The sequence below is a fragment of the Melozone crissalis genome, unplaced genomic scaffold, assembly GCF_028551555.1.
Source record: "Melozone crissalis strain CALT ecotype California unplaced genomic scaffold, PUWL_Pcris_2 ptg000537l_1, whole genome shotgun sequence".
NCBI lineage: Eukaryota > Metazoa > Chordata > Aves > Passeriformes > Passerellidae > Melozone > Melozone crissalis.
Genome location: NW_026536235.1, coordinates 2,837,530 through 2,850,772, shown reverse-complemented (window position 1 = coordinate 2,850,772; position 13,243 = coordinate 2,837,530). Strand labels below are relative to the sequence as shown.

Below are 13,243 nucleotides of genomic sequence, written 5' to 3'. Positions count from 1 at the left end.
TGCAGCGGCTGCACCCAAGGGGACCCCAAAATCCTGCACTCCCCTCTAAGAACTGCACCCAAGGGGACCCCAAAATCCTGCACTGCCCTACAGGGGCTGCACCCAAGGGGACCCCCCAAAATCCTGCACTCCCCTCTAAGGGCTCACACACGGGGACCCCAAAGTCCTTAACTGCCCTGCAGGGGCTGCACCCACGGGGACCCGCTCAATCGAGGCCAGGACCCCCCAGTCTGCGTCGGGACCCCCCAAACTGGGCCTGGACCCCCAAAACCGGGACGGGACCCCCAGTCCGGGCCGGGACCCCCCAATTTTCGCCGGGACCCCCCAAGCCGGGCTCACCCCCCCGCTCCGGGTCGGGACCCCCCAGACGACACCGGGACCTCTCCCCAGTCCGACCGGGACCCCCCAGTCCAGTCCGGGCCCACCCCCCCCCGCTCCGGGCCGGGACCCCCGAACGCGCCGCTCCGCCAAGATGGAGGCGGCGGCCCCACCCCCGCCGCTGGGCGGGCGGCCCCGCCCCTCCGGCCCGCTCAGCCAATGGGAATAGGCCTCGCCGCGTGACGGGCGGCCACAGTAACAAATAGAGAGCTGCGCGCCAGGCAGGCAGCTCGGGGATTGGCTGGGGGGCGTGGCCGCGGCGGCGTGCGGCGCTGGGCTCTGTGAGGCGCCGGGCTGTGCGCGGCGCCTCCCGCGGGTTCGCGTGTTCGATTCCCGCTGCCGCCTCTGCCCAGCTGCGGACGGGGGGCGAGGAGGAGGAAGGGACCCCCCCCCCCCGGCCTCCCAAATCCTGAAAAAAGGGGAAAGGAAAAGAAAAAAGAAAAATACTGTTTATTTCACACCACTACATCAAGTGCATCAGTCTGCCGCGGCCCCAGCGGACGCCCCCGTGTCCCCCCCAATCGCTCAGGGCAGGGGGGACTGGGGAGGGGACGCTGCCTCTGCTTTGGGGTTCACGCCCCCCAAACCCGGCGGAGATGTCCCCAAAATCCACCCACGGGACGTCCCCAAGGTGGGGGATCACCCCCAGAAGCCCCTCACAGGGTGGGGGACCCGCAAAGTGGGGGTGACGTAAATTTGGGGTCACCCCCGGTGAGCCGTAACATCGCCTCAGAAACACAGGGAAAAGGGCAAAACCCAGGAAAATGGAAATCGCTGATTGTGGGTGGGTGGGTGACACTCAGGGGAGGGTCTGTCACCACGTGTGTCACAGGGGGGGTCGTGTGTGAGAGGAAGGAGCGGGGGGCACACACAGGCACAGGTGGGCACAGGTACAGGCACGGGGCAGAGGGACAAATCTGTGGCCAAAGGGACAAATCCATGGCCAAAGGGACAAATCCAGTGGCCAAAGTGCTGATGGCTGGAGGTCAGGGGGCTGTGACTGGTGGGACACACAGAGGGATTCCCAGTGCTCCCAGTTCAGGGTGCTGAGGGCACAGGGGGGTGGGCACAGGTATGGGCACAGGTACGGGCACAGGCCTGGAGGGACACAGGGGTGGAAAGGGACAAAACCAGTGGCCAAAGGGATGATAGTAGGTGGTCAGGGGGGACTGTGACCGGGAACTGGGATGTTCCCAGTGCTCCCAGTTCAGAGCTTGTGGAAGACATTGAATGTTGGACACAGGTAAAGGTGTGGTGGTGGAACCAGGTGACACAGGGACGGGAGTGGGGGTGGAACAGGTGGCAGAGGGACAGAACCAGTGCCCAAAGTGCTGCTGGCAGGAGCCTGGGGAGGACACAGGGGCACTCCCAGCGCTCCCAGTTTAGGGCATGTGGGAGTCGCTGAGGGGCAGGTGAGGGCCTGGACACAGGTACAGGTGCGGTAGTCACAGGTAAAGGTGTGGTAGATACAGGTAAAGGTGTAGTGGACACAGATATGGGCATGGTGGACAAAGGTGAGGACCTGGACACAGGTACAGGTGTGCTGATGGAAGAGGTGACACAGGGACAGGTGTGGTGGAACCAGGTGGCAGAGGGACAGGTGTGGTGGACAGGCACAGGTGCGCTGGACACGGATACAGGCATGGCGGACACAGGTACAGGTGTGTTGATGGAACAGGTGACACAAGGACAGCTCTGGTGATGGAACAGGTGACAAAAGGACAGGTGTGGTGATGGAACCAGGTGACACAGATATAGGTGTGATGGTGATGGAACAGGTAACACAGGTACCGGTGCGGTGACAGAACCAGGTGACACAGGGACAGGTATGTGAACAGAACCAGGTGACACAGGGACAGCTGCAGTGACAGAACCAGGTGACACAGGGACAGGTGTGGTGACGGAACCAGGTGACACAGGGACAGGTGTGGTGACAGAACCAGGTGGCAGAGGGACAGGTGTGGTGATGGAACAGGTGACACAGGTACAGATGTGGTGCTGGAACAGGTGACACAGAGACAGGTGTGGTGACAGAACCAGGTGGCACAGGTACAGGTGCGGTGACAGAACCAGGTGACACAGGTACAGATGTGGTGCTGGAACAGGTGACACAGGGACAAGTGCAGTGACAGAACCAGGTGACACAGGGACAGGTATGTGTACAGAACCAGGTGACACAGGGACAGGTGCGGTGACAGAACCAGGTGACACAGGGACAGGTATGTGAACAGAACCAGGTGGCAGAGGGACAGGTGCAGTGACAGAACCAGGTGACACAGGGACAGGTATGTGAACAGAACCAGGTGACACAGGGACAGCTATGTGAACAGAACCAGGTGACACAGGGACAGCTGCAGTGACAGAACCAGGTGACACAGGGACAGGTGCAGTGACGGAACCAGGTGACACAGGGACAGGTGCGGTGACAGAACCAGGTGACACAGGTACAGGTGTGGTGACGGAACCAGGTGACACAGGGACAGGTGCCGTCACAGAACCAGGTGGCAGAGGGACAGGTGCGGTGACGGAACCAGGTGGCAGAGGGACAGAGCAGTGCCCAAAGTGCTGCTGGCAGGAGCTCGGACGGCCCCGCGGGCGCTCCCAGCGCTCCCAGCCCGGCGCCCCGGGCGCTGCTGTACCCGGTCCGGTCCGGTCCGGTCCCGGTGCCGGTGTCGGTGTCGGCGGGGCAGAGCCGGGCCGGGCGCGGCCCTCAGGGCACATGGAACACGTTCAGCTTGCTGGTGTTCTTGAGCGTCTGGCGGCGGTTGCAGAACCACACCCGCACCACCTCCCGCTCGTAGCGCAGCTCCTGCGCGATGCGCGTGATCTCCGCGCCCGTGGGCAGCGCGTTGCGCTCGAAGTGCGCGTTGAGCGCCTCCAGCGCCTGCGGAGTGAACGAGGTGCGGCGCTTGCGCTTCTTGCCCGGCTCGCCGCCCACGAACTCCAGCAGGTGCTGCTGCCCCTCGCGCTGCCGCTGCTCCGCCTCCCGCAGCCACTTCTCCAGCACCGGCTTCAGCTTCTGCGCGCTCTTGGGCGTGATGTCCAGCTTCTCGAACCTGGGGGGACACAGAGGGGACACTCAGGGGACATTCAGCGTGATGTCCAGCTTCTCGAACCTGGGGGGACACAGAGGGGACACTCAGGGGACATTCAGCGTGATGTCCAGCTTCTCGAACCTAAGGGGATGTGGGGACACTCAGGGGGGACACTCGGGACACTCAGAGTGATGTCCAGCTTCTCGAACCTGCGGGGACACAGAGGGGACACTCAGGGGACACTCAGCGTGATGTTCAGCTTCTCGAACCTGGGGACATGGGGACACTCAGGGGACATGCAAGGGACACTCAGGGGACACAGAGTGATGTCCAGCTTCTCAAACCTGGGGGGACATGGGGACACACAGGGGACACTCAGGGGACACAGAGTGATGTCCAGCTTCTCGAACCTGCGGGGACATGGGGACGTGCAAGGGACACTCAGGACACACTACTCAGGGGACACACAGGGGACACTCAGAGTGATGTCCAGCTTCTCGAACCTGCGGGGACAGGGGAGGGACACACGGGACACTCAGGGGGGGACACACAGGGGACACTTAGGGGACACAGGGGGGATGTCCAGCTTCTCAAACCTGAGGACACATGAGGGACACAGGGGACACTCAGAGGGGACACAGGGGACACTGGGCAGGGATGTCTTGGGGCTGACGTCCACCCTGTCAAACCTGAGGCGATGTGGAGGCCACAGGAGACCCTCAGGGATGGGGACAAGGGGACAGCAGGCTGGGACTGGGGGTGACAGTGAGGGGGGAGCAATGCCCAGCACCCTCCTTGGCCCATTCCCTTCCCTTCCTCACTTTCCTCCTTGGCCCATTCCTTCCCTTTCTCTCAGATTTTTCCTTTACCCATTTCCTTCCTTTTTTCACTTTCTTCCTTTGTCCATTTCGCTCCTTTTATCTCACTTTCCTCCTCTGTCCCATTTTCCTCCTTGGCCCATTTTCCCTTTTTTCACTTTCCTCCTTTGCCCATTTCCTTATTTTTTACTCTCAGTTTCCTTTCTTTTCTCAGTTTCCTTCTCTGTCCCATTTTCCTCCTCTGTCCCATTTTCCCTTTGCCCATTTTCCTCCTTTGCCTCATTTCCTTCCTTTTCTCACTTTCCTCTTTTGTCCCATTTTCCTCCTTTGCCTCCATTTTCCTTTTTCTCCAGTTCCCCTCCCTCCCCCTCTCCCCCCTTTCCCAATTTTCCTTTTCCCCTCTTTCCCCATTCTCAGCTTTTCCTCCTTTCCCACACTTTTCCTCCCTCTCTCCAATTTCCTCCCGTTTTCCCCCCATTCTCCACCTCTCCCTTCCCTCAATTTTCCATCTTTTCCCCTTTCCTCCTCCTGTCCCTGTCCCTGGGCCTGCCCCCTGTCACTGTCCTGTCCCCTCACCTGCAGATGGCCCTGTCCTGGCCCTGTCCTGTCTCTGTCCCTCAGGTGACATTACCTGCAGATGTCCCCCCAGGTGCCATTACCTGTCTCCCAGGTGACATTACCTGCAGATGGCCCTGGCCCTGTCTCTGTCCCCTCAGGTGACATTACCTGTCCCTGTCCCCCCAGGTCACATTACCTGCAGATGTCCCCTCAGGTGACATTACCTGTCCCTGTCTCCCCAGGTGACATTACCTGCAAATGGCCCTGTCCCGTCCCTGTTCCCATCCCCTCAGGTGCCATTACCTGCAGATGGCCCTGTCCCTGTCCCCCAGGTGCCATTACCTGCAGATGTCCCCTCAGGTGCCATTACCTGCAGATGGCCCTGTCCCTGTCCCCCCAGGTGACACTACCTGTTCCCCAGGTGCCATTACCTGCAGATGTCCCCCCAGGTGCCATTACCTGCAGATGGCCCTGTCCCTGTCCCCCCAGGTGACACTACCTGTTCCCCAGATGCCATTACCTGCAGATGTCCCCCCAGGTGCCATTACCTGCAGATGTCCCCTCAGGTGCCATTACCTGCAGATGACCCTGTCCCTGTCCCCCCAGGTGACACTACCTGTTCCCCAGATGCCATTACCTGCAGATGTCCCCCCAGGTGCCATTACCTGCAGATGGCCCTGTCCCTGTCCCTGTCTCTGTCCCCATCCCCTCAGGTGACATTACCTGTCCCTGTCCCTGTGCCCCAGGTGACAATACCTGCAGATGACCCTCTACCTGTCCCCCAGGTGCCATTACCTGCAGATGGCCCTGTACCTGTCCCCCAGGGCCATTACCTGTCCCCAGGTGACAATACCTGCAGATGGCCCTGTCCCTGTCCCCAGGTACCATTACCTGTCCCCCCAGGTGCCATTACCTGCAGATGGCCCTGTACCTGTCCCCCCAGGTGCCATTAACTGTCCCCAGGTGCCATTACCTGCAGATGGCCCTGTCCCTGACCCTGTCCCCGTCCCCCCAGATGACATTACTTGTCCCTGTCCCCATCCCCCAGGTGCCATTACCTGCAGATGGCCCTGTCCCCCAGGTGCCATTACCTGTCCCCGTCCCCCAGGTGCCATTACCTGTCCCTCAGGTGACAATACCTGCAGATGGCCCTGTCCCTGTCCCCCAGGTGCCATTACCTGTCCCCAGGTGCCATTATCTGTCCCTAGGTGCCAATACCTGCAGATGGCCCTGTCCCTGTCCCTGTCCCTGTCCCTGTCCCTGTCCCCACGTGCCATTACCTGTCCCCAGGTGCCAATACCTGCAGATGGCCCTGTCCCTGTCCCTGTCCCTGTCCCCAGGTGCCACTACCTGTCCCCAGGTGCCAATACCTGCAGATGGCCCTGTTCCTGTCCCCCAGGTGCCACTACCTGTCCCCAGGTGCCATTACCTGTCCCCAGGTGCCAATACCTGCAGATGGCAGACTGGCTGTAGGCGGGGCCCTCGGTGGCCGTCAGCGCCTGCCCCACCTGGGTCTGGGTCAGCCCCAGCGAGAGGCGCCGCAGTTTGAAGTTCTTGGCGAATTCCCGGATTTCCTCCAGGTTGATCCCGTCCTCCTCGGCGCTGGGCGGGGCGGGGGGCTCTGGGGGGCACGGGGGGGTGAGTGTTGGGGCCGGGGACCCCGAACCTGCAGTGCCCAGGGGAACCTGCCCAGGGAGCCCAGAACCTGCTGTGCCCAGGGAGCCCAGAACCTGCTGTGCCCAGAGCCTGCAGTGCCCAGGGACCCAGAGCCCACTGAGCCCGGGGGAACCAGACCCGGCTGTGCCCAGGAGAACCTGCCCAGGGACGCCAGAACCTGCAGTGCCCAGAGCCTGCAGTGCCCATGGGAACCTGCCCAGGGACCCAGAGCCCACTATGCCCAGAGCCCACTGCGCCCCCAGATCCCAGAGCCTGCAGTGCCCCCATATCCCAGAGGCCACTGTGCCCAGGGAGCCCAGAACCTGCTGTGCCCAGGAACCCAGAGCCCGCTGCGCCCAGGGGAACATGCCCAGGGGACCCCAGAGCCGGCAGTGCCCTGGAACCCAGAGCCTGCAGTGCCCCCAGACTCCAGAACCGGCTGTGTCCAGAGCCCAGACCTGCTGTGCCCAGGGACCTCAGAATCTGCTGTGCCCAGGAACCCAGAGCCTGCTGTGCCCAGGGGAACCTGCCCAGGGACCCCAGAACCTGCTGTGCCCCAGACCCCGGAACCCCTGTGCCCAGGAACCCCAGACCTGCTGCGCCCAGATCCCAGAGCCTGCAGTGCCCAGGGACCCCAGAGCCTGCAGTGCCCCCATATCCCAGAGCCCACTGTGCCCAGGGGAACATGCCCAGCGGACCCCAGAGCCTGCAGTGCCCAGAGCCCAGACCTGCTGTGCCCAGGGACCTCAGAATCTGCTGTGCCCAGGGACCCAGAGCCTGCTGTGCCCAGGGACCCAGAGCCTGGTGTGCCCCAGACCCGAGAACCCCTGTGCCCAGGAACCCCGGACCTGCTGTGCCCAGATCCCAGAGCCTGCAGTGCCCAGGCACCTCAGTCCCTGTTATCCCTTTTCCCCTGGACCCCAGACCCAGCGCTTCCTCCTCCTGGTGGTTCCCTGACTCTGGTAATCCTAAAGACCCCAGGCCCTGTTATCTCTCCTCCCAGTTCCCCTTATTCCTCTGCCCAGCGACCCCAGACCCCCATTATCCCTTTCCCCAGGGACTTCAGACCCCGTAACCCCTCTTCCCAGGGACCCCAGACCCCATTATCGCTTTTTCCCACAGTCCCTCTTATCTCTGCCCAGGGATCCCACACTTTGTTATTCTCCTCCCAGGGATCCCAGACTCTGGTATTTCTCTTCCCAACCCTTTCCAGGGGGAAGTCTCTGCTAATCCCAGAAAACCCCAGTCCCTGTTATCCCTCTTCCCAGTTCCTGTTATTCCTATGTCCAGGGATCCCAAACCCTTCAGCCCAGATCCCCGTTATCCCTTTTCCCACGGTCCCTCTTATCTCTTCCCCCAGTTCTTCTTATCTCCTCCCACACTTTGTTATTCTCTTCCCAGGGATCCCACACTCTGATATCTCTCTTCCCAGCACCTTCCAGACCCCAGTTATTACCAGGGGACCCCAGTCCCTGTTATCCCTCTTCCCAGCGACCCCAGACCCCATTATCCCTCCTCTCATCCCATTGTCCCTCCTTCCAAGGACCCCTTTTTCCTCACATTCTCCCTCTTCTCTCTTCCCAGGTATCCCACACTTCGTTATTTCTTTTCCCAGGGATCCCACACTCCGATCTCTCTCTTCCCAACACTTTCCAGACCCCACTATTACCAGGGGACCCCAGATCCCATTAATCCCTCTCCCCACGCGATCCCAGTTCTTGCCATGCCCCTTCCCACTATCCCCCCTGAGCCCACCCCCCCGTGCCAGCTGTGCCAGCCCCTGCCACCCACCTCCCAGTCCCTCCAGTGCTCCCAGTGCCCCCAATGCTCCCAGTGCCCTCAGTGCCCCCAGTCCCCCATCCCCCCAGCGCCCCCAGTGCTCCCAGTCCCCCCAGCACCCCCAGCACTCACTGGCAACCAGTGCCCCCAGTTCCTCCCAGTGCCCCCAGTTCCCCTCAGTCCCCTCCAGTGCCCCCAGCACTCACTGGCCACCAGCTGGCTCACGGTCGGGGTCTCGGAGCCCGGGCCGGGCCCCGGCGATGGCGGCACCGACACCTTGGGCACGGCCGGGGGGCTCGGCCCCACCCCCGCGGGGGCCGGCTGGATGGGCTGGACCTGGGGGGGACCGCGGTGACATGGGGGGGGCTGGGGGGACATGGGGGGATATGGGGGAGACCTGGGAGGACTCGGGGCCGGGTGGATGGGCTGGACCTGGGGGAACCCAGAGGTGACACGGGGGTGACATGGGGGGGGGGGGGCTGGGGGTGACAGGGCGGGCTAGGGGAACCAGGGTGACATGGGGGGGGCTGGGGGTGACAGGGCGGGCTGGGGGGGGCTGGGGGAACCAGGGTGACATGGGGGGGGCTGGGGGTGACCCGGGGTTCAGCTGGGGGGGACCAGGGTGACATGGGGGGGCTGGGGGGGCCTGGGGGGGGACCCAGGGGTGACTTGCGGGGTCACCTGGGCAGTGACCCTGACTCAGGGGGCTCAGGGTGTCTCAGGGGGTCTCAGGGTGACTTGGGGGGGGTCTCGAGGTGACTCGGGGGGCTCAGGGGATCTTGGGGGGGGCAGAGGGTCTTGTGGGGGCTAAGGGTGACTCGGGCGGGCTCAGGGGGTCTCTGGGTGAATTGGGGGGGCTCAAGGGGTCTCGGGGTGCAGAGGCTCCCCTTGTTCTTGAGGGGGCTCAGGGTGACTCGAGGGTGCTCAGGGGGCACTCGGGGTGACTCGGGGGGTTCAGGGGCTCTCGGGCTGCGGCCTCACCTCGCTCTTGATGGGGGGCTGCTCAGCGGGGCCGTTTTTCTTGCCGGGGGCGGGCGCGGGGGGGGCGGTGGCCAGGGCTGTCCCCGCGGCCAGCGTGGCGCCCAGCGTGGCGATCACCTGGCCCTGCGCGTTCAGCAGCAGCTGCGGGGTCACCGCTGTCACCTGCAGGCTGGCCGGGGCCGGCGCGGGGGCGGCCGCCGCCACCCCGGGGGGGGCCACGACCCACGGCAGGGTCCCGATCACCTGGGGGGGGACACAGTGATGGGGGACCCCAAAAACCCACTCCGAGGGGGGGACACGACCCAGGGCAGCGTCCCGATCACCTGGGGGGGACACAGCATTGGGGGACCCCAAAACACAGCCCCGAGGGGGGGTACGGGGGCCACGGCAGGGTCCCGATCATCTGGGGGGGACACAGAGAGCTGGGGGACCCCAAAAACCCACCCCGGGGGCGGGACACGGCCCCGGGAGCAGGGTCCCGATGACCTGGGGGGGGACACAGAGCTGGGGGACCCCAAATACCCACCCCGGGGGGGGCCACGACCCAGGGCAGCGTCCCGATCACCTGGGGGGGACACAGCATTGGGGGACCCCAAAAACCGGCCCTGAGGGGGGCAACGACCCACGGCAGGGTCCCGATAACCTGGGGGGGGGACACAGTGATGGGGGACCCCAAAACACCGCCCCAAGGGGGGGACACGGCCCCGGGAGCAGCTGGGAGCCCGCCCCAGGTGTGGCAGCCCTGAGGGGGGGACACGGCCCACGGCAGGGTCCCGATCACCCGGGGGGGGGGACACAGAGATGGGGGACCCCAAATATCCACCCCGAGGGGGGGACACGGCCCCGGGAGCAGCCGGGACCCCCGCCCCAGGTGTCACCGCCCCGGGGGGGCACGGACAGGTGACCCCGCGTACCTGGCCCTGGGCGGTGCTCAGCAGCTGCCCCGGGATCCCCTGCACGCTGGGCAGGGGGGTGGCGATCACGGGGGGGGCGCTGAGGGACCCCAGGATCTGCGGCTGCGCCCCCAGAGCCGCCGTGAGCTGCGGGATGGAAACGGGGTCAGAGCGGGGCCGGGGGGCACCGAGACCCCCGGGGGGCGGCCCCCCACCTCCCAGAGCCCGCTGGAGACCCTGGGGGTCCCTAAATCCATAAATCCATAAACCCCTAAATGCCTAAATCCATCTGCTGGGAGTTGCCCAAAGCGGGGCTGCAGCTCGGGATGGGGAAACTGAGGCAGGGATTGAGTTCAGGGAAACTGAGGCAGGGATCTTGCACGTAAAACCAGACTGGAATCCTGCCTGGGGAAACTGAGGCTGGGATTGAGTTCAGAGAAACTGAGGCTGGAATCCTGCCCGGGGAAACTGAGGCAGGGATTGAGTTCAGGGAAACTGAGGCAGGGATTGTGTCTGGGGAAACTGAGGCAGGGGTTGAATTCAGGGAAAATGAGGCAGGGATTGAATTCAGGGAAACTGAGGCAGGGATCCCATCTGGGAAACAGACTGGGATCTTATACTGGGAAACTGAGGCTGGATTCCTCCCTAGGGAAACTGAGGCTGGGATCCTGTTCTTGGAAATGGGGGCTGGGATCCTGCCTGGGGAAACTGAGGCAGGGATCTTTCATGTGAAACCAGGCTGGGATTGTGCACAGGGAAATTGAACATTGCCTGGGGAAACTGAGGCAGGGATCCTCTGCAGGGACACTGAGGTCACAACCTGCCACATGGAAACTGAGGCTGGAATCTTGCCTGGGGAAACTGAGGCAGAAATCCTGTTCTTGGGAAACTGAGGCAGGGATCCTCCCTAGGGAAACTGAGGCACGGATTCTCCCTGGGGAAACTGAGTCAGGGATTCTGCACAGGGAAACTGAGACTGGGATCTTGCTCTTGGAAATGGGGGCTGGAATCCTGCCTGGGGAAACTGAGGCTGGGATCCCACCTGGGAAGTGGATGGGGATCTTGTCCTGGGGAAATTGAGGCAGAGATCCTGCACAGGGAAACTGAGGCAGAGATCCCGTTCTGGGCCTCAGGGCTGGAATCCTGCCTGGGAAACTGAGGCAGGGATCCTGTTCTGGGGAAACTGAGGCAAGGATCTCGTTCTGGGCCCGGGGATGGAATCCTGCCTGGGGAAACTGAGGCAGGGATCCCACCTGGGAAACTGAGGCAGGGATCTCGTTCTGGGGAAACTGAGGCTGGGATCTCGTTCTGGGCCCGGGGCTGGGATCCTGCCTGGGGAAACTGAGGCAGGGATCATGTTCTGGGGAAACTGAGACCAGAATCCTGCTTGGGGAAACTGAGGCAGGGTTCCTGCACAGGGAAACTGAGGCTGGGATCTCATTCTTGGAAATGGGGGCTGGGATCCTGCCTGGGGAAACTGAGGCAGGGGTCTTGCACATAAAATCAGGCTGGGATTGTGTTCAGGGAAACTGAACATGGCCTGGGGAAACTGAGGCAGGGATCCTCTCCAGGGACACTGAGGTCACAATCTGCCAAGTGGAAACTGAGCCAGGGATCCTGTTCTGGGGAAACTGAGGCACGGCCCCGGCCGGCCCCGCCATTCCCGGCCCGGGCCGGGCTCGCTCCTTACAATGCCGGGGTTAAAGGCCAGTCCGGCGATCTGGGGCTGCACGGCCACCGGGGGCTCCTTTGGGGGGGTGGGCGCCGGGGGGGGCTGGGGCAGCAGCGGGGGCTGCCCCGGGGGCGGGCGCGGCGCCGGCACCGCGGGCACGGCCGGGACGGCGGGGCTGAGCACGGCGGCGGCTGCGGAGAGACGGAGACACCGTCAGTGATGGCACCGGCACCGCCACAACGCGCCCGTGTCCCCCCGCCCAGCCCCGGGTGTCCCCTCCCTCCCGCGGGGGTCACCTGCACCCGGGGCTCCTGCCCGAAATGGCCCCGACACACCTGGCACAGGTGCGGGGTCACTAAAGCCACCCAGAGCTGGGGTCGATCCCTCCCCGTCCCCACCTGGAGGTGTTCACACTCGTGTGGCGGGGGGGGCACACCTGGAACCCCAAAGCTGCACCTGGAGCTGCACCTGGAGCCACACCTGGAGCCCCATATCTGCCCCTGGAATCCCAAATCTGCACCTGGAATCCCAAATCTGCACCTGGGGCCCCAAATCTGCCCCTGGAATCCCAAATCTGCACCTGGAACTACACCTGGAACCCCAAATCTGCACCTGGAGCCCCAAATTTGCACCTCTAGCTTCAAATCTGCACCTAGTGCCACACCTGGAGGCCCAAATCATCCAGTTGCTCATTGACACTCCCTGTGGGATTCACATTCTCGAGCCCAAATCTGCACCTGGAGCCCCAAATCTGCACCTGGAACTACACCTGGAATCCCAAATCTGCACCTGGTGCTACACCTGGAGCCCCAAACCTGCACCTGGAGCCACACCTGGAACTCCAAATCTGCACTTGGAGCCCCATATCTGCACCTGGAGCAAAAAATCTGCACCTGGTGCCACACCTGGAGTCCCAAATCTGCATCTGGAGCTGCACCCGGAGTCCCATATCTGCCTCTGGAGCAAAAAATCTGCACCTGGAGCCCCAAATCTGCATCTGGAGCCACATCTGGAGCCCCAAAGCTGCAGCTGGAGCCCCAAATGTGCACCTGGAGCCCCAAAGCTGCACCTGGAACCCCAAATTGGTACCTGGAGCCAAAAATCTGCACCTGGAGCCTCAAATATGCACCTGGAACTACACCTGGAGCCCCAAATCTGCACCTGGAGCCCCAAATCTGCATCTGGAGCCTCAAATCTGCACCTGGAACAACACCTGGAGCCCCATATCTGCACCTGGAGCCCCACCTGGAGCCCCAAATCTGCACCTGGAGCCACAAATCTGCATCTGGAACTACACCTGGAACCCCAAATCTGCACCTGCAGCTCCAAGTCTGCACCTGGAACCAAAATCTGCACCTGGAGCCAAAAATCTGCACCTGGAGCCACAACTGGAGCCCCAAATCATCCAGTTGCTCATTGCCACTCCCTGTGGGATTCACATTCTCGAGCCCAAATCTGTACCTGGAGCCCAAA

General features: G+C 63.0%; 1 protein-coding gene across 1 annotated transcript in view; it reads right to left on the bottom strand.

The window, feature by feature from the left end:
- Positions 1-2,718: 2,718 nt before the first annotated feature.
- Positions 2,719-13,243, bottom strand: part of POU6F1 (POU class 6 homeobox 1) — a 31,565-nt gene continuing 21,040 nt past the window's right edge. The window contains exons 6-11 of the mRNA XM_054295173.1: positions 11,789-11,961; positions 10,120-10,245; positions 9,206-9,448; positions 8,431-8,560; positions 6,239-6,410; positions 2,719-3,434 (exon numbers count right to left, since the gene is read on the bottom strand). Of these exons, the coding sequence (XP_054151148.1) occupies positions 3,089-3,434; positions 6,239-6,410; positions 8,431-8,560; positions 9,206-9,448; positions 10,120-10,245; positions 11,789-11,961 (1,190 nt within the window). The 3' untranslated portion in view covers positions 2,719-3,088. The remainder of the gene's footprint in view (positions 3,435-6,238; positions 6,411-8,430; positions 8,561-9,205; positions 9,449-10,119; positions 10,246-11,788; positions 11,962-13,243) is intronic.